Source organism: Pungitius pungitius, chromosome 2 (assembly GCF_949316345.1).
Source record: "Pungitius pungitius chromosome 2, fPunPun2.1, whole genome shotgun sequence".
Taxonomy (NCBI): domain Eukaryota; kingdom Metazoa; phylum Chordata; class Actinopteri; order Perciformes; family Gasterosteidae; genus Pungitius; species Pungitius pungitius.
Genome location: NC_084901.1, coordinates 29,813,246 through 29,834,226, shown reverse-complemented (window position 1 = coordinate 29,834,226; position 20,981 = coordinate 29,813,246). Strand labels below are relative to the sequence as shown.

Sequence of the window (20,981 nt, the reverse complement as noted above, 5' to 3'; positions counted from 1 at the left end):
AATCAAAAGAAAAACAATCTCCAAGTGCTATTATGTTGGAATACCTCGAGGACAGGAGCGAGGGCCTAATTTGCTTAAGCGGAAGAAGAAAAAAATAATAATTACAGATGTGCTACGAGTGTGTTACAACACAGTGAGTGTAAATACGGGGAGAGAGCTAAAGCGTGTGTGTGAGTCCGAGGGGCGCACGAGGTGGACTGTAAAACGGCCTCCGGTGCTGCAACAAATCAATTAAGAAAATGGGTATTATTGTTTCAGTCCGCTGATCCACCAGAGAAAAGCCCCACCCGCAACCCCCCCCCCCCCCCCCCCAAAAAAAAAAGTAAGTCCCAACCAGTCATTGTTACCAAGCAGATGAGGAATGGTGACACAAACCAAAGGCGCTGGCAGGTTATTAGGCACATTTTTGTATTTATATCCGTGATGTAGAAAACAATTTGGCGGGCTTCAAAATCGATCTGAGAATGTGACGTCTGATATGCCACTACAGCAAAATGCCCCTCGGGACAGTCAGAAAAGGACGAAGGCTGAGCCGGTAGCTCTGTTATTGTGGTTGTTGTTGTAGTTCAGTGCTGGAGGAGTCTGTGCCGGGACGGCTCGGAGGTGCGCCATGCGCTCGAGAGTCCGTGCCGGCGTCGGCGCTTTCGGTCAGAGGTCGTGGCACGAGGAGGCGTCCCCCGCGCTGCCGCCGTGAGAATAGGGTCCCTCGTGCGGCGGCTCCCCGGGCGGCGTCATGCGCTTCTCCTTCTGCCGCCGGTTGCAGAACCACACGCGCACCACCTCCTTCTCCAGCTGCAGCGAGTCCGCCAGCGAGGTGATCTCCGGCGCGGCCGGCTTGGGACACTTGAGAAAGTGCGTCTCCAGGACCCCCTTCACGCTCACCTCGATGGACGTCCTCTTCTTCCTCTTCCTCCCCTGCGCGGCTATCTTGTCTATGCTGCTGGCGCTGCCCGTGGTCGAGTCCGCCTCCTCCAGCCACTTGTTCAGCAGCGGCTTTAGTTTGCACATGTTTTTAAAGCTCAGCTGCAGAGCCTCGAACCTGCAGATGGTAGTTTGGGAAAAGACGTTACCGTAGAGCGTGCCCAGGGCCAAGCCCACGTCCGCCTGCGTAAAGCCCAGCTTGATTCTCCGCTGCTTGAACTGCTTGGCAAAGTGCTCCAGCTCGTCCGAAGTCGGCGTCTCCTCGTCGGAGTGGTCGTGGCAGTGGTGCCCGCCGAGGTCGCTGTGCTCGGGGCTAAGTGTGTCCCTGAGGCCCGGGTGCATACCTTGCCCCTGCGGGTTGGGTGGAGGCGTGAGGCCACCGTGGTCCAGCAAGCCGTTGACACTGAAGCCCGTCTGCGAGTAGATGTTGATCTGCTGCCCGCTGGTGATGGACGAGTTGTGGGACACCGGTGTCCCCCACGCTCCCGGGTGGTTACCATGGTTGTTGTGATGCGGGGAGTGATGCGCTACGTGCGGCGAGCGGTGATGGATGATGCCGAGCTGCAAGTCCTCTCGACCCGGTTTCACGTCCTGCTGCTCCATGGAGGCCGACCAGGGGCTGCCCTCCGAAAGGCTACTTGCCCACTGGTGCCCGAGGGGGTGTCCGTTGCCCTGGACGCTGTGCAAGTAGTCGCCCTGGAGGAGTTTCTGGTGTCCTCTGTAGGGGCTAGCAGGCTGCATGGCCTGGCTGTCCGGGTGGATCATGGGGCTGGAGCTGAGCAGGGTGTAGGGGCTGGAGGCAGCTGTGGCCATGCTGGCTGCTGAACCCCACTGGTGCTACTGAGGGAAGGGAGCAGCGCAGCCTCTGACATCTCCCTCTCTCTGGAGCCTCCGCAGCAGCCTGGCTTTGACTGACAGCCCGCACCACCACTCACAGACCGACTGATGCGCGCCTCGGCCAATGACGGCGCAGATGCCCAAACATCCGCCTCTGGAAGTGTTGCTGCAGATAGGAAAGGGTTACAGCCAGCCGAACCGGAAGTGAGTCTGAGTGCCGGTCCAGTGGGTCTGGCTGTTGAATGATGCGAGCGTAGAGCGCAGTTCCTGTTTATTAATTAAAGTTTCCAACTGATTTACGCACGAGTTTATTGCTGCTCCTGTCACCCTTGAGCGCGTGCGAAGGAGGAGATTAATGCGCAATGGCATTTGTAAAACGTGCCAGCACGTAATTTAGAAGGATACAATCAGACCAAGAGCAGTTCTCACTGCTAAAGATTAACTTTTAGAAAATACTTCCTGAGGTGTTTTTAGAATGAGCTTCTTACCATTTTAAGCACATGGCATTCGTTATCCTACCCATTTGAGATAGAAATAACCCATCCAGGACCTGTTATGCAAATGTTATATTTTTAAAGATCTTTTATAAATAACAGACTAAAAATCACCCCCTCAAACATGTTTCAACTGTTTTCCTCCTTGTTCCAAAGACATTAATGCGTCATAGAGCGGTGCACAGTCTTTAACAATCTAATCATGTCAGAGTTGGAAAAAGATCTATCTGCATATCTGAGAAATAACTTGGCCCCGTAATCATATTTGCCATTAGATCGCGTCCCAGTCCCCTTATTGGTTTGAAAATTCCATTAAACATATTGCCCTAGCGCCCAGGTTAAGCTTGATTTAAATTTGCATACATTTTCATACATTTCGGAGAAATAAAAGAAGGCAGCAGCCACCGGGAAGTCATTAAAGAGGGCCGGGTGCTGAGGAGCTGCTTGCCGAGAGACACCGCGGCACACACTGAGAGGAGGGCCGGAGCAGGTGAGCTAATCTCGGGCTGGACGTGTGGACGGCGCCTCGGTACCCGGAGGAGTGATAGACAGCCGCAGTGAGGGAACGACAGGGACCGTCTTTAGACCCGCCTCGTTTGTAGCCCACGGGCCTCTGTGGATTGTATGGATGGAAATAATTCAACACATGTATGTGTCCGTGGTTGTGTTCCCACTCTTGGTGCTGCGTGTGAATTCTTCATGTTGACTTGGAAACTTCATTAAAAGTGACTGAATATTTGATGGGATTGGCTAATCGAGTGGCCTAGTTGACTGAACCGGATTGCTTTATTTCATGTTATTATGGGATGGAATTATGCAGAATTGCAAATTTGTGCCACAATGCGAGTAGTAAAACAATTCCTGTATTTTCTTATGAGTCACATTAAATGACACACTAATAGGAATTTATTTTGCATAAGGAATTCTCCGAAATATCACGAATTGTAGTTATAGAGCCTGTCGGCGTGAACACAATTTTAGGTTTTAAAATTGGCTTAACTGTTTCCACGGGTAGAATCACTTAAAAAAAACATCTTAAATATATCTGGTTTGCTATTACAAAATAATGTGTGCTTTTCTTTTTGGTAGCATAGAGCAGATAAGAGGGGGACTTTGAGAGGGGGGTATTGCTCTCGATAGTCTAAGTTTCTAAGTGTAACAGATGCTTCTCTGGAAAGGCTCCTTGTGCCGATTCCTTTTATTCACATCAACATTTTTCTGCCGTCAAGCCGCGTTTCCATAGCGAGGCGAATAAAAGGCAAATCCCCGCTCCGCGCCTCCAATAAAGAGCCCATTCACAGATAACCCGAGCCAGCCCTGCTACACTTACACCATGCAGCAGCGCGGGCTCCCTCCACATCACTGCTGAACAACACCAACTAATGAGTCACAATTTCTTGAAGTTTTTTGTCTTTAACTCCAAAGGCAGTTTGTGGTTTGTTTGTCGTGTTTGTGCTGCTTGTTTTGTGTTTATTTCTGTGATTTTTTTTTTTTGGCGGAATCTGCTGCGGATGATTTTATGATTGAGATTGTTTGTTTTAAATGAGAGTAAATGATGGAAAAAAAAGGGATTTGTTAACCCGTGGAATGGTTATACTTCAGGAAGAAAAACTAATGTTCTCAGCTAAAGATGTGTAGCCTGTTGATGCATTCCCCCCTAAAACATTTAACGTATCTTTCTATTCGTCAATAATGTAACGCTTAAATAATATTATATAAGATTAAGTGAGGAAAGTAACTATGTTGCCAGATTAATAGCGACTTTCAATCATTACATTTATGGAGTATTGAGAGAAGATTAACTCGTGTTGCCAAATCACCATGTTTTCACAAACCGAGGACAATAAAATGCTAATTCTCCTGTGGAGAGTTGGTTTGTCTCTCTTTCCAACTGCTTGTTATTTTCAAGGACATTTGTAATATTTATTTTCTATCTCGCTATAACTATTCAAAAGGATCGAGTTTTATTGTGTTGGCCTATGCTATTTCATTCAAGAAAATTGTCAAACAAAATTAAAATTATGAAATTAAAGTTAGTGAAATGTTTTCGGGTGGGAGTCTAAATGTGAGGGTCAGTTACCTATAAGGTGATGCATATTTTTGAAAAATGTATGTGTTCTTTTTCTATTTAATTATACTTTCTTTCTTTGGCTGCTCCTCTCCAGATTAATGCCGCAGACTGCAGCCTGCAGATAAATCAGGTTTAGGCTGCTATTGAGACAGCGTTGGCCTCGGGGCGGGACCTGTCACTAAGTGTCACGACCTTTGAAAACTCTCCCCGTGAAACACATCTCCTCTTCTGCATTCCACGCCGTTTTATTATTATTATTATTTTTTTTTTTTATGATTTCATAGCCCCTATTATGCATGCGTGCACTCATTTCAGGCCTATGAGCCACAGCAGCAGAACCCAGCAAGTAAACACGCCTTTATTCTTCTCATTTATTTCGCAATGTTAACTCCTAGTTAGAAATTCACACTTGGTTTGATTTGAGTGGAGATGTTTGGTTTCCTCTCCTCCTCGCAACGCACATTTCACACGCTCCCACGCAGAAAAATCGATATCCCCATTAACCCGTGACGTCGCTAATAAAAGGACAGTGACACCGTAAATTAGACACGACGGCTCCTCAAAAGCAAAGCCCGAAACTAATCTTGCGTCATGTCAGCGGAGAGCCGTTTTGTTTTCCTCATCCTCATCCTCATCCTCATCATCATCATCATCATCAACAACAACAACAAAAACGTCCGTTTGAGCTTCATCTTTCGCAGGCTGGTCCCACTTACTGATATGTCACCCCTTTGCCTGCGTGCCCGTGAGTGTGCTTGTGTGTGCTCGCGTGTGCGTGTGTGTGCGTGTGTGTGCGTGTGTGTGCGTGTGTGTGTGTTCCCAGCAGGAGCGAGGAGGAGGAAACACCTCGGACACGGTAAGGCTCATCCCACGAGAGCACGCATGTGTAAATATACGTTCATAATGCACGAGACTCGGTGCGTTTGTTAAACCTGCGCCGAGACACTCCGGGTTCCGGGCTTATTATGTGCGCGTGCGTGTGGTTCTATGTCAAATTGGATGGTTTATGCTTTACAACGATTCTATAAGAGAAAGTCCTCTTTTTTTGGGGGGGGGAAACCTTAATTTCTTCGTGGAGAAATCCCAATGAACGTGTAAATGTGTTCAAAGTGTGCCATTTTACCTTTTTGGAGCACTGTTGAGATTGCGATATTCCACGAACTGTCACGAGAAAAATAAACTTAATTGTTAATATTTACAATGTGAGCGTTTCATTTAACAAACAATACAATAATGCCATACGGAAGTGTGATTAATCCAGGGGACTCAAACCCTATTGTGACACGACTCTTAGTTGGTTCCTTCACTTGTTATCACAGAGCGAGCGAAGCAATTAACAGAAGCGCTGTCTGATTCATCATCAGATACATGTAAATGTTCTTAAATTTGGAAATTAAGAAAAGAAAAAAACACCTGAGCTTGTTAAGAAAAATACACATTTTAAGAAATGCAGTGAATACATGTGGCACCAGCAGGAAACGACTTTAAAATCATGGCATTTAATAAGAAATACATAATTAATTAACTGTTACATTAATCAAAGAAAGTAAGAATAACAAAAACAAAAGGTGGTAACGATGAAAACGTCCAGATATGTCAAGTAAATGTATCTGAAAATATGAATCAGCTGAACATTCATTTTATAGAAAGTCATTGCAAGACAACAATTTTTCATTAAATCTCATTTAATAGCCTGGAAGGGACTGAAACACATGAAGAGCAATGTGAAGCTTCAATTACTTGGACTGTATTAGTATTCCAACAATGATGCAAATTCTAGCGTAAAAAATATTTGGGTTTTATAGTTAATGAGAAAATGAATTTGGTCAAAACAACACAGGCCTGAGGTGGGAGAGTCTTCCAGCTTCTCTTTTAGAGGTGGACAACAAACATCAACTTTGCACAAAGGCCGTCCAATATTGTAATTAATTTATCGCAATAATTTCAAACACCTGAACTAAATTGAAACGGCTTCTCCCTCCTGCCTTCCTTCCTTCAGAAGAAAAGTGTGAGCGATTATTCTGTGTGTGTGTGTGTGTGTGTTACAGGTGCTGTTTGCTGGAGGGGGTATATTGTCCCTGGGTCATCGGCGGAGGCAAGGTTGGTGAAAATCTACATAACATTACCATCTGCTAAACCTCAAGCCGCTCAAACACACGCACAGTATCCTATAGAGCATGCAGTGAAGAAGAAGTGTCTATAGAAATGTATATGCTCTTCAGCCCCTCTTCCACGTCCTTCTTCTTCTCCTCTGTGCTGTGAGAGGAGAAGAGCTCGGGTGGGGGGCGAGGGGGGGGTCAAGGCCTCTGCTGGCACCAACAAGAAGGAGAACGTGACGCATTTGTTGAAGAAACTAGTGCGCTAAAAGAGAGTCTTCTCTCTTTAACTACAACATTCAATGAACAGATTCAAACCTTGAATATCAGCAAGTTCTCTGCCACAGTTAAACCTCCAACCAACATCCTTTCCCCTGTGCCCCTCCTCCCCCCTCTCCCCTCTCCCACACCCACACACACACACACAGGTCCCTCTGAAGGAGCAGGCGGAGCCGGCAGTTTCACATCTGCATTTCAAACACAGACTCTCTGGGATTCATTATTAATTAGCCTGCTAAGCCCTGGAGGACCGATGGTGTTGCCATCTCTCTCTCTCTCTCTCTCTCTCTCTCTCTCTCTCTCTCTCTAACACACACACACACACACACTCTCTCACTAACCCCCAAATACACACAAACACCTTGTGACCCCATTGCCCCTCTATAGAGAGTCCTCACCAGAATGCTGAGCCGGAGCTTCCCTCCCTCCCTCCCTCCCTCCCTCCAGCCACATCACTTCTCTGGCTTAATGTATGGTGAATGAAGGAAGATGAATTACAGGAGCAGATTAAGTTTAATAAACCCACCGCACCACACCTGTGTTTAAAATTGAGTCGAGTTGTCGAGCAGATGAGAGAAGCACAAAGACCTGTACAGGTTCTCACGTAATAAACATGATAAAAAAAACTCCACTCTGTCTGCCTGCTTCATTCTATTTGGGGGAAACGACACGGCTGTGTTTGGCTGGCCTCTAATTTATGTGTGTGCGTGTGTGGGAGTGCGAGAGTTTCTCTGCGTGCAGCTCTCTGCGTTAACCTCCACTCGCGGTACACACAGAGGCAGGTGAGAAATACACACAGCGATTGTTGGCGCACATTTAAGTTGTTTTGTACTCGTGGTTTCCGGCGTGCTGTTTGTGTCTTAAACTAAAAATAACTTACTTTCAAACTTCTTAACTTAACGTCGGATATGTCAATCCATTTATTTATATAACGAAAAGAAAAACAAACAATTCGGTTCACAATCCGCCGTGCCTCACGGTCAAAAGTTATCTGCCTCGCTGTGCGCCACACCTGCACTAATTAGCCCTGGTGTTAAATAGGCTGGTGGCAAAAACAGCGCCATCCCATTGCAGTATTCAGAATGGCTCCAACACAACCGGCCCCTAATTGTTCATGACACTTCAAGACATGACAATTATAAACAATTCATGTATGGAGACATTCATACAACGAAACTTACGTTTGCAAACAAAAATAATAAACAAACAAACAAATTGACCCTCTTTTGGTGCGTTTGTTTTACTTTTACATTGACTGCTCTACCAATAGTCCTAATTTTGTCACTGGCCTTTCAATTACATTTGTTTTGGTTTTGATTTGCACAGATCTAACTATGCCTGATTTGTCTGGAAAGGCTTTAATAATCCTTCCAATCATCCAAGAATTTCGTGGTGCTGTAGCATCTGCAATCAAAACAATATCTCCTTCCAAAAGATTACGTTGTGTTTTGTTCCACTTTTGTCTTTCCTGTAGCGTTGCAAGATACTCTTTCGTCCACCTTTTCCAGAACAAATCTGAAAGATATTGAGCCTGTTTCCATCTTCGTCTTACGTACTGGTCCTTTTGATCAAACAGACCTGGAGGCAAAACTGGTTTTCTTTTCAAAGTAAGAAGATGATTAGGTGTTAGTGGCTCTAAATCATTAGGATCCTCTGAAACTCTCGTAATTGGTCGGTCATTCAAGATTGCTTCGGCTTCGCATAAGACTGTGACTAACGTTTCATCAGTTAGAGTCTGTAGATGTAAAACAGATACCAAGACCTTCCTGACCAGTCTGATCATGCTTTCCCAAGCACCGCCATGATGGGAAGCTGCAGGTGGGTTGAACGTCCACTTGATATTGTCATGAATTAAAGCCTTCTCAATTGATCTGTGGTTTAATTCTGCAATTGCTCTTTTTAGTTCCTTTTCTGCACCGGTGAAATTTGTGCCATTGTCTGAGCGAAAGTGTGCCACGGGTCCTCTCCGGCATATGAATCGACGAATAGCACTGATGCAGGAGTCTGTGTCTAACGAGTGTGCCACTTCTAAATGAATTGCCCTGCTGGCCATGCATGTAAAGATAACCCCATAACGTTTCACATAAGAACGTCCTTGTTTTACTTCAATAGGCCCAAAATAGTCCACTCCCACATTAGTAAATGGAGGCAAGTCTGGAGTAATCCTCTCGTTGGGGAGATCCGACATTTTTTGGTCACACAATTTTCCTTGGTGACGTCTGCAAAAAGGACAACTTGACAAGATTTTCCTTGCCGCTGCATTGGCATGAGTTACCCAGAACCTTTCTCTCAATTTGGAAAGGATGTAATTTCTCCCACCGTGTCTTGTCTGTTCATGAATATGTTTAAGAATTAACATGGAGATGTGCTGATCTTTACACAGGATGACTGGATGTTTGCTCTCTTCGGGCATTGCAGTCCTGGACAATCTTCCACCAACTCTTACCAGTCCTTCCTCTAAGACAGGATTCAGCTTGTAGATAGGGCTACACCCTTTAACAGGTTTTCCTGTCTTTAGTGCACAAATCTCAGTGTCAAATCTTTCCCTCTGACAGAACTGAAGGATAGCATTTTCTGCTGCTAATAGATCCTCCGTTGATACACCTTCTCGTTTCAATGACTTTCTGGCTTCCAACATTTTTCTGTCAACATCAAGATTAGCCATTCCATCTTTCACCAGTTGCTTCCTTCTTTGACTCAACTCCAATAGAGTCCCTTTGACCAACAGCAACCATGCAACTGCGACTTTCAACCTTTTCCAGTCAGAGAAATAGGTGATGAGTTGGCTGGTTGCATTATCCTCTTGAATGGTTATTGCGTTTGTGGAGATTTCCACTTTGACCTCTGGATCCTCCTCCTCCAATGTGGACTCCACTTCGTACTGTAACCATGTTTCTCTTGCTCTCCACAGGAATTCCGGACCCGATAGCCATGTTTTGCTGTTCAAAAGCTTATGGACTGTCAGTCCTCTAGATGCGTCATCTGCAGGATTTTGTTTTGTGTGAACATAGCGCCACTGCGCTGGCTCTGAAGATTCCCTAATGATGGCTACTCTGTTGGCCACAAATGTTCGAAACCTTTTGTTTTCATTGCTGATGTACTTTAAGACTGTAGTACTATCAGTCCAGAAACAGGATTCTGACAAAGAAAGCTGTAACTCTGATTTTACCATCCTGTCCACTCGAACAGCCAAAACGGCAGCAGTGAGTTCCAAACGAGGAATGGTTACGGGTTTAAGAGGTGTTACTCTGGACTTTCCAAGAAGAAAGGAAATATGAACATGACCTGCTTTGTTCTGCAACCTTAGGTAAGTTACCGTACCATATCCCCTTTCGCTGGCATCGGCAAAGTGATGCAACTGGGCGTGGACTGGTGTTCCAAAGTCATGTGGTTTCAAGCACCTACTCACTCGGAACTCTGAGATCTCTTTCAGGTCAGTTAACCACTTTATCCACTGCTGTTTTAAGATTTGTGGAACTTCTTCATCCCAGCCATAGTTCCTTTTGCACAACTCTTGTAATATGTGCTTGGCTGGAAGAAGGACTGGCGCAACGTACCCTAAGGGATCGTACACTGCACTAGTGACTGATAAGATCCCTCGCCGTGTTTGCATCCGTTCCTTGCAGTTTACATGGAAGTTAAACTTGTCATTTTCCAGACACCAATGTAGCCCCAGTGCTCTTTCCACCGGAAGTTCGTCTATGTCCAAATTTAGTTCACTCACACTTTGAGAATGTTCTTTCTCAGGAATTGTTTCAAGGACTTTGCGACTGCTACTTATCCACTGTGTAAGATGAAACCCTCCTTTCTGGCAAAGTTCAGTCAGGTCCTGGACAATCTGTACTGCTTTCTGCGCAGACGGTGAGCTTTTCAGACAATCGTCCACATAGAAATTTTTATATACCGTGTCAATCACTTCATCCGAAAATCCATTCCGACTGTCGTCTGCTGTCTTCCTTAGAGCATAACATGCACAACTAGGCGACGACACTGCTCCAAAGAGATGTACAGTCATTCTATATTCTTCAACTTGCTTGTGCAGATCTCCATTAGGCCACCACAGGAACCTTAGAAAGTCTTTGTCTTCATCGGCCACTCTAACTTGATAGAACATAGACTTCACATCAGACATAAAAGCAACTGGTTCTTGTCTGAATCGTAGAAACACTCCTATTAAGGAACTTGTAAGGTTCGGACCCTGCAGAAGTTGTTCGTTCAAAGAAGTTCCTTTAAACTTAGCTCCACAGTCGAAGACAACTCGCAACTTGCCCTTCCTTGGGTGATATACGCCATGATGAGGTATATAGAACAGGTTATCTTCTCCACAACGCAACTCATCCTGTGGTACCATTTCTGCATAGCCACTGCTGATGACATTTTCAAGAAAGCTTGTGTATTCTTGGTGGAATTTCTCATTTCTTTCCATTTTCCTTCTTAGTCCAATGAGGCGCTGTTGAGCAATACAACGGTTGTTTGGCAGAGTTACCTCTTGGGCTTTAAATGGCAGCTTTAAACTGTAATGTCCGTCCTTTAACTTTACAGATTGATCCATTATTTTAATGAATCTTGCCTCTTGCCTTGACATTTCTTCATTGTCGTCGGCGATTTTCTCATTGAAGTCACTTTGGTACTGCTTCTCCAATAACAGCTGAAGTGATTCTACAGATAATCTGTTTACAGAAACAGAAGGATAGCCAATGCCGTTCCTATTGTCTTTAGAATCCTTTCCTAAGCCATTGATCACCCACCCTAATAGGGTTTTAACAGCAAAAGGACCCTCACCTTGGCTATTCACAATTTCCCATGGTTCTAGCAACTTTGAAGCATTAGTACCTATTAATAACTCCACGGTAGCATCAATTTCAGGGATTTCAATGTGATCAAGGTAAGGCCACTGTGATATGTCCTCTGGTTTCATGATGTTTGCTGTGTCAACTGGCATCTTTTTCTGTGTGTAAACATTTGGAAGACTGTAGTACCTTGTTCCATTAAGGCTAGCTACTTCAAGTCCATTCACAATGTATGTTGACACTGATGTCTTTGGGCTCATCGTTAACAAACCTATTTTGGACTTTGTTCCAGTAAGATTAAGTCTACGCATAAGAGCTTCAGAGCAGAATGTGGATGTCGAGCCATTGTCCAGAAAAGCATAAGTCTGAATGACCTTGTTGCCCTTTTGTGCTTTTACCTGAACTGGCAGGATGGAGAGCATTCCACTACCACCGGCCCCGGTCTGGCTCCCAAATGTCTGAGCTGACACAAGCGTATGGTTTACAGCTGGTTTAGGTTCCTTGGGATAGATGCCACTGCTGTTCATCGATTTGTCCACTTGTTTGACGTGAATGTGTAAAGCTGTTGGATGGCTCTGTTTGCATTTTGCACAGGTTTTCCGCTTATCGCAATTTTTGCTCAAATGCCCAATGTTGAGACACCCAAAACATACTCCTTTTTCCTTTAAGAAGTTGATCTTTTCACGATGTTTATTTTTTGCAAGTCGTTGACATTCATCCAGACTGTGATCTTGCAAACAGAATAAACAATTGATGCCGATGTTGCTCTCCCTGTGTTTACCTTCCTGTGTGTCCCTGCGTTGCACGTTGCTAACAGCACAGACGTTTGTAGCAAAGTTACCTTGCTTCGACCTAGACTTGGCTGTATACACATCCCTTTTAACCTGCCTCTCTCTTTCAGTAGTTTGAATATCACCAAAAATAGGATCAGACAAGATTTTTACTTCATATTCCACAAAGTGTACAACGTCTTTAAAGTTAGGTTTGCGGAGTTGTCGCTCCCGAATACCGCAAGCAGAACTTCTAAATTTTTCCCTTAATTTAAAAGGAAGTTTTGAAACAATAATTTTGAGGTTAGCCGGCAAGTCCAGCTCTTTCATGTCCTCCAAATCTGACATTGCATTATAGCATCCACGTAGAAATAATGCATAGTCCTGTAGAAACAAAACACCTTCAGGCTTCACCACAGGCCAGTTGAGAACCTTTTCCATATATGCTGCTGTAATCTTTGTTTCATTGCCGAAGTGTTCCCGTAGGAGAGCTTTAGCTGTTTCAAAACCTCTCTCCGCACTCATATGTAAACAGCTTTGCACAAGGTCGTGAGGACGCCCCCTGGTGTACCTTTCCAAAAAGTACATGCAATCCCCTTTAGATGCAGCTTTCTCCTCCACAGAATTCTTGAAAGCTTGCATGAACATTTTGAACTTCAATGGGTCACCTTCGAAAACAGGTAGTTGTCTAGGCGGCAGTTGGCTTGCTTTGTGTTGTTGTAAGAGCAGCTCGGATATTTCATTTTGCCTTTGCAGAATCTGTTGTGTAGAATTGTCATCAACTGCATGTGCAACATTAGCAGTAGATAAACCTTTAATACTCATCAATCTTGTAGATTTTTCAAACTTCGCCTCAGAAATGTTAGGGCTTTCTTTTGATTTTTGCTTCTCAAAGTACGACTCCATACCATCCTGATCTGAAAATGTTTGCAGTACTGCCAATTCTGCATCTGAGGCTTCAATCTCAGCATCCATTTCCACCTGTTCCAGTTTTTTCCTTATTGATTCCACCTCCCGTTCCAATTCATGTTTCTTTTTTAACGCTGCTGCACGTGCTATGAGTGCAGCTTTCCTGGCTTTTGCTTGCGCAACTTCCAATGCAGCTTTGCTTGATCGACTTGATCTTTCACTGGTACGGCTTTTAGTGCATGATGATGTACCAACATTTGATACACTATCCGTTGGCTCTATATCATCCTCAAGGGCAACGGTTTCAGTAGTACCATTATTTGCACTCTTAAAACGATTTTCTACGCAATGGCAAAATTCGTTCACACTTAACAGCTTTGCTTTGAACCAGGTTTCATGCCTTTCCTTTTCATCTACGGGTAGCAACTCAAGCAGTTGGTTATGTGCAACTTTTGCGTCTTTAATCAAAGCTTGATATTTGCTGAAGCTACCTTTTATTTCAGCTTCATAACCAGACTGACACATTAACCCTTGAATAGTTTGTTTTATATTGGCAGCTTTACTTAACTTGGATTTTCTTAGTGTCTCTAAGCCACCTAGTTTGGAAAGCAGTACTTTTTGTGTCAATTTTACAGACCTTTTTTTCACGGAGGCTTCATCCTCATTAACCTTTTGTAAGTCAGCTGACACATTTGTTACCTCAGTACCTTGATGATCTTCATCCATTTTACCTTGTTTTCCAGTCAACCACCCAGAAAACAGCAATATTTCACAATATCATGAAAAACGAGCATCAGAATAAAAAACAAACCATTAACATTTTCATTTCTTGCAAACCCAAATGTCTCTTATTTCAAGTCCTTGTTGGAAAATGTCAATGTCGATAAACCAAATGTCCATCCATTGTGTTCTCGTCAGTCTTGCCGTTTACACTTTAATAACTGCAGGCAGCTCTGCTTCATTCCTTCCTACTCGTGTGTGTTTAACTGCTCATACCTCGCGGCTCGTTCCAGGTCCAACCAACTTTTCTTCACTTGGTGACGTAGTGTCCAATCCTCACTGACCAATGTGAGAACGGTCACCAACCTCCGTCGTGACAGAGTTCGGACTGCCTCACTATCCACTGTGAGGCTCCAGCGTACTTTCACCGACATCCGCTACCAATCACCGCTGTCCGTCAACGACCTCCGCCGCCGATCCCCGCTACCGGTCGCCGATCTCCGCCCGTGGCTGCGTGATTTGCTCCACTGTCCAATGTGAGACGCGTTGCGCCCGTAGTATACGACTAACGCTATATCCAAAGCACGCGCCAGCGTTTCCATTCAGCGGATCGCCGTCGAAGACAAGGTGCTCAAACAGCACAAGGATCGTGCCGTCTAAACTTGATCGGTCTTTTTCTCATACTGAGCCAAACTTTTGACTAATTGTTGGCGCACATTTAAGTTGTTTTGTACTCGTGGTTTCCGGCGTGCTGTTTGTGTCTTAAACTAAAAATAACTTACTTTCAAACTTCTTAACTTAACGTCGGATATGTCAATCCATTTATTTATATAACGAAAAGAAAAACAAACAATTCGGTTCACAATCCGCCGTGCCTCACGGTCAAAAGTTATCTGCCTCGCTGTGCGCCACACCTGCACTAATTAGCCCTGGTGTTAAATAGGCTGGTGGCAAAAACAGCGCCATCCCATTGCAGTATTCAGAATGGCTCCAACAGCGATTATGCATGAGGAGTGTGTCTCTGGGGTCCAGAGACATTAAAACACAGCTCAGAGAGAACGCTCTGTCCACAACACACGTCCCTGCGTCGCACAGAGTTGGGGCTGTGCGGTTCACAGAGATAAACAGGAGAGGAAGGAACCCAAGGACCCGCGTGTGTGATTCAAGAGCACCGGCCAGTGCTCGACCTCTGACGTCCTTTGTGTCTGTGTGGCTCCAACGAGAGCGCTCTCCCTGGTGCTGAAAACGGAGGAGGCCGTGCACTTTTTAATTAGCGGCTGACGGAGGAGATCAGGACCCGTTATACTCCGGCAACACGTAGCTGCATTCAGCTCGGATAATATTCCCGTGGCCGCTGGGGCTATAGGCGGGACGTATGTGATCTCTCGCCTCTGGCTCTGATAGGGAAGACGTCCCCGGCAGTGATCTGGACGTGATTCCGTAATTGAGCAGCACACCACCAACTCCCCCACTGCCTCTCAAGTCTCATACTCGGGCCTCGGCGTGGTCTGCTGTCTCCTTCCATCTCGGTTCAGACTGATACGGAGTAAAACACGCACTCCCCTGGAGGATCAGAGACTCCTGAAGCGATCGGATCTGATTCCGAGCCAGCGGCGGACCTCCTTCAGACACACACACACACACACACACACACACACACACACACACACACACACACACACACACACACACACACATACACACACACACACACACACACACACACACACACACACACACATACACACACACACACACACACACATACAGACACACACACACACACACGCACTTCCTGGTTTCAGAGGATTCTGGGTAGCAGCCCAGGGAGGAGGGGGGGAGGGGGGGGGCGGCGAGTTCTCAACAACACAGCGCAGCCTTTGTTGGGTGTGTAACGCAGAATCCGGGGCAATCGAGGAGTCTGCACAAATGTTTTTACAAGTTTCCCGCTCCGAAAGGGAATTCTCGTTCCCATTTCGGAGCGTTCCCCCTCGGACCCGCTCTTTCATTCAAAGGAATGCGCGTATGATTTTTGGTTTGGTACCAATTCCACCTGGAGTCTCGCAAGGGAAGAATAACAAATATGGGAAACATTTAATCCAGAATAATATGTTTATCTAGAGACCTGTGGATTTGGGGAGGAATGGACCCCCCTCTGATGTGGTCTGCTGCCAGTGTGTGTTTGTGTGTGTGTGTGTGTGTGTGGTTTACTTTGTGTTTTGGTTGGACGTGTAGGAAGGGTGAGGAGACCCTTCACCCCCCCGGGGGCCAGGAACTCTGGGTGAGGAGGAAGAGAGGTCTAACACACTCTCCGATTTCTAAAGTGCGTTTGTGATACAGGATGTGACAAACGCAAGTCAGTAGTTGAACCACATTGCAGCAACAGCTAGAAACATCTCAGCAGTGCTTCTCCAAGAGAAAGTGTTTTTTCTGCAGGAAAGACAATATAGATTGAATCTTCCGCTGTATATTTGCTAGTGGGGTTCAGTGAGAAATACTGTGAGAAGCATTTGTTTGAGAGAAGCAAAACATTGGGTTTAGTTTCATAGCTTCTCTAAATAAAAATTAAGATTTGGGAAGTATTGCTGCAATGAAGTCAGACAGAGACATAAGCATTATCCATTTGCTAATAGTTTAGTCAGGTTATGGTACTCTTAACTTAAAAACAAAAAAGTGATTGAACCCAAAATGAAGGAATGCGTAAGTTGATTCGTAAACTGGATGTTAAGAACAGACAGTGTTAAATTATTATTATAATTCTTATCTTTATTTTTCCTCCTTTAGCTTCCCCCGCCCCGCCGGTGTTACCCCCGGTAACATAATCTACGTCTTGTTCCCTTCTTACTCAATTACTATGTTATCATCTCATATAATTTGTTAAATAAACCACAAAACACCAAATGTGTCTATAATAAACACACACAGATAAATAATCCCTGTTTGCATCACCTCAAAAATGTTGCAGCTTTAATGTGGTAGATGTCAAAGATACTTTGACAAAGCCTTATGGCCATTCCCATAATGGTCCAGCAGTACAAAACATTTACATTATGGACACATACGTTCAAACAACATTCCATGTCTCGTTAGGACCCTGGAGGTGTGTTCACAATGTGTCTGATGTCTCACTGCTTGTTGGTTTATTCCCAAGTCACACATTTAGTGATGTCACAACATTCCCAGCTTTTAGAATTGATGGTTTAGAAGAACAGTGTTTTCCTTAAAAAAAACAGGATGCGTTTCATGCACTACACAGGAATGATGTGTAGAACCAGTGATCCACACACTGCAAATAGAAGTGACACTACTATCTGTACTACCACCAGTTCAGTACGCAAAAAGTACCAAATCCGGCTCCCTTTCTCCTCCCTCCGGCTCTGATTTCTCTCCTTCCCTTCTGAAAAAAAGGTCTCATTGTGGCGATGTCAGCTGTCTCAAGGGCATCCAGAACAAAGACGCTTTTCACCCCTCTGCATATCCTCCTCTCATCCTTCACTCTCTCATTCCGACTCCCCATATCATGAAAATCCTCTGGTTGTTTTTTTCCCCTCTGCTTTCCCTTTTCTAACTCTTTGTTTTGGCATTCTCATGCGGGCCGTGGCAGGTTGAAGTAAATGAGACGAGGACGGCGACACTGCTGGAATATTAAAAAGAAAAAATCCGTAGCCGAGTGCTTTAATTCTGCACGCAGCATATCAGAGATTACTCTGCTGTTGTGTGTGTGTGTGTGTGTGTGCTATATGTTCTGTATGTATCTGGCAGAGTATGGAGGCAGGAGGAGAGGGACGTGCGAAGGCAGCAGCAGCTGGTGGAGATACACAATGTCGAGAGAGAGAGAGAGAGAGAAAGAGAGAGAGGGAGAGGGAGAGGGAGAGAGAGAGGGGGAAAGAGAGAGAGGGAGGGAGGACAACAGAGGATGCCTCCTTGGCCGACTGCGTGGAAGGGGGACAGTGGAGCATAACAAACAGGATCCACCTTTCTGCTTGGCTAATTTTCCCCATTAAAACAGCCCAGCAGGAGCCTCAGCAGTCCACCAGCTGGAACAGAGGTTATTTTAGTGCCTGTCTTTCAGCTGGGGGGGGTGGGGGGGGGGTTTGCTTCTTGCATCTATTTTGGCGTGCAGGGCTGAGGTTTGGGAGGCATGAAGATCTTCCATAGGAGCGGATTCAATTCACTGATATTAATTTCCTCCCTTCCTGTCATGCATAAACAAAGGGAATCTCGGCGTCTGTCTGCAGCGTGCGTACTCGCCCTGCTGCGTGCCGCTATAATGTCCTCGCCGCTGATATTGATGTATGTGCCCATATTTGCCCAGTCATCTCTTTATGTGGCAAGCCCTCCTCTCCTCTGTCTCAGTCAGATCCTAAACTAATCCCCAACCCTGCTACTCTGACAAGAAAATCCCCAATTTGAATGCATGCGCACACACAACCCATGGCCACACAGCCCAATCATGCACACACACTTTACTCTTTTATCCTTCTTTGTACCTGGACACAGCATCTTTCCAGTCTTTTTACTTTTTAGAAAGGCCTGCCTTGCCTGCAAGTTAGCATTTGTGATGAACTCTTCACAGCGCGGTGACATTTGTGGAAATCCATAATGTGATAAAATGTTTTCTTTTCGTTCACACTGGGCAGAGTTTGGCAGCACGGTGTCATTATGTTACCGGCTGTCAAGAAATGTTAACCCAAGCCGTCTGCAGTCCTTTTACCGTAAGAAAACATAATCAGATAACAGACATTTGTGATTTAAAACCAAACAGGGGTGTTGTGTTAGTGAAACTGAGCATCAATAATGCAAAGTGATTTATTTACAAAGAGTTGTAATGGTTGTAGTCTGAGGTTTAGAACACATTTTGGAGGCAGAGTGCTCCGGTGAAATGGACTGCATAGATTCTGGCTAACAAGGGTCTTTAAGCTCAACAAGGCTGGCTATTGATTCTGTTTTTGTGATACATAACATTTGCGTTTCTAGTGTGCTGAAGCAGAGAGCAGCACAAGAAAAGGGGTTAAAAGTTTAAAGGCAAGCTGCTAACTAAAAGACAGAGGTTTTGTGAAATTACAGCTATAGTACATCATATCCCCAAAAAATAAATAAGAGTAAGCATAGCCGAGAGGAAAATTAGGCCCATTGCCAAATGTGTTCTTTCAGCTTCAGTCGTCATCGCTAGTTTGCTTTACTATTATTAGATTATTAGAAACATTTTAGAAAACGTGTTGTCATTCACCTATTAACGTAATACATTGATTTGCAAAAGAATGTAGAATGTAAAATAATGCAATCGTATCTTAACTATACTGTATTGATACAAGTTCTCTACAATCAAAGATAATATGGCTATTAGGCTAACTCTGCTAAGCTACATACATAAACATCACTTTAGATACAGCTTTTCATTCTGCGCCGTTACTTAACTCACTACAACCGCTGCTGACACATTCACAAAATGTTTGTTTAGGAAATTTGAGCACTGCATTTTAGAAACAGTGCTATTGGAAAGGAGGAGTTGAACCGCCAACGTTGTGGTGGAAGGACCTCGTCTTGCCTTGTTTTGATCATATTCATTTTTTTAACTGAAGCACTTAAAATTGCCTAATTGTTGAAATGTGCTTAATAAATTAAGAAAGGATGTATACATATAAATATAAATGCACATAAGTCCATATAATTTTAGCTTTTGCTATAGCTAGCTGTCACTAGCTAGCTTTACATTTTCTTTAGCTTCATGTGATTGCTTTGTTCTCTCTGTGATATCTTGTACCAATTTTTGGCTTAATTGTTTTTTTTTGGTGGAACATATTTGTATCTCTGGTGTGATTATTTTTTATACAGTAGATTCCAAAAAGTTAGATTCAGGGATAAACTTTCCCTTAAAATAGAACAAATATGTAGTTTTCCAAAAGTGTGCATGCAGCATGGCCGTGAACCGAATCCTTGGAGCAGTGGGTGCCGTGTGGCCTCCAAGAGCTCGTTCTCCACCTGCCGAGCTCTGCCTCGAGAAACAACTACACAAAGAAGTCGGACTCAAGGTGTATTCCTCGCCCTTGTTGGCTCCTCAGGAGGTTTGCCGACTCCGGTGGTTTAGAGGCTATAAAGCATTTGATTTCTGATGATCTGATGATTAAACAATACTATTAATCTGTATCCCTACTGAATAGCATGGAAGTTAATTCATGCTTAGTTACAGTCAGCCACTGCGCAGTACGCACAGAACTTGACTATCACACATAGAAGTGTGAGCGAAACAAGAGGGTGGATTTCATCTGCGTTACATTCAGCATGTGAAAGGAGCGCCTGAATTTAGCAGTCAGGCAAGATGAGGTGCGGTTGACCTTGGCATGTGTGTGAATGCACGCACACAAACGCAATGCACGTGCGCACACACACACACACACACAAACCAAGGAGGTTCAGGGGGCGGGGGGCTGACAAATGGCAGTGCAGCAGCTCAGTTAGATGGTAAATGTGGGTTTAAACAACGCAGAGTGACGCTTACACACGCAACACTTAGTGGCCGGTTTGGTGATATAAGATTGATTTGGCTCACTCTCTCACTCTTTGAAACACACAGTCTCACACACACAAACACGCGCGCGCACACACACACACCGAGGGGAATATGAGTGATGTGATTCAGGACACCTCTCGGCAGCCACTCTGCTTTCCATCCGAACGCCTGAGCGGAATACTAATCACTGGATCACATTACAGAGAGAGAGAGAGAAAGAGAGAGAGAGAGAGAGAGAGAGAGAGAGAGAGAGAGAGAGAGAGATGGCTGCAGCTATAGAAGGAGAAGATCAGCATGGAATAGCAAGGATTATATCAGATAAAAAATACAAAAGGTTGGGTCATTTTTTTACCCTTCTTTTTTTGTGAGCAGCATGCAAATGCTGTGGGTTAGGGATGAAAAAGTAATGTCACAGGCAGGTGAGAGCAAAGCTTAACATCAGGGTTTAAAACATGCTGCACACCGATTGAGAAGGGAAAAGAAGTTTTGTCCACCTGCATGAAAGTCAGGTATAGTTATTCCCAACAACTGCAGTTAAAATAAATGTTGGATAACAAGCAATAGCTATTCGAGTACTTTATTT

At 44.6% G+C, this 20,981-nt stretch overlaps 1 protein-coding gene across 1 annotated transcript; it reads right to left on the bottom strand.

Moving 5' to 3' along the window:
• Positions 1-306: 306 nt before the first annotated feature.
• On the bottom strand, positions 307-1,814 carry LOC119211560 (POU domain, class 3, transcription factor 4-B-like). The gene has a single exon (XM_037462555.2). It carries the CDS (start codon positions 1,732-1,734, stop codon positions 649-651), a length of 1,086 nt encoding a protein of 361 aa, XP_037318452.2. The 5' UTR covers positions 1,735-1,814; the 3' UTR covers positions 307-648.
• Between the last annotated feature and the right edge of the window lie 19,167 nt (positions 1,815-20,981).

What these genes read in the sequence shown, in the direction of transcription:
- LOC119211560 (XM_037462555.2), bottom strand. Translation starts at nt 1,734, where the DNA reads ATGGCCACAGCTGCCTCCAGCCCCTACACCCTGCTCAGCTCCAGCCCC.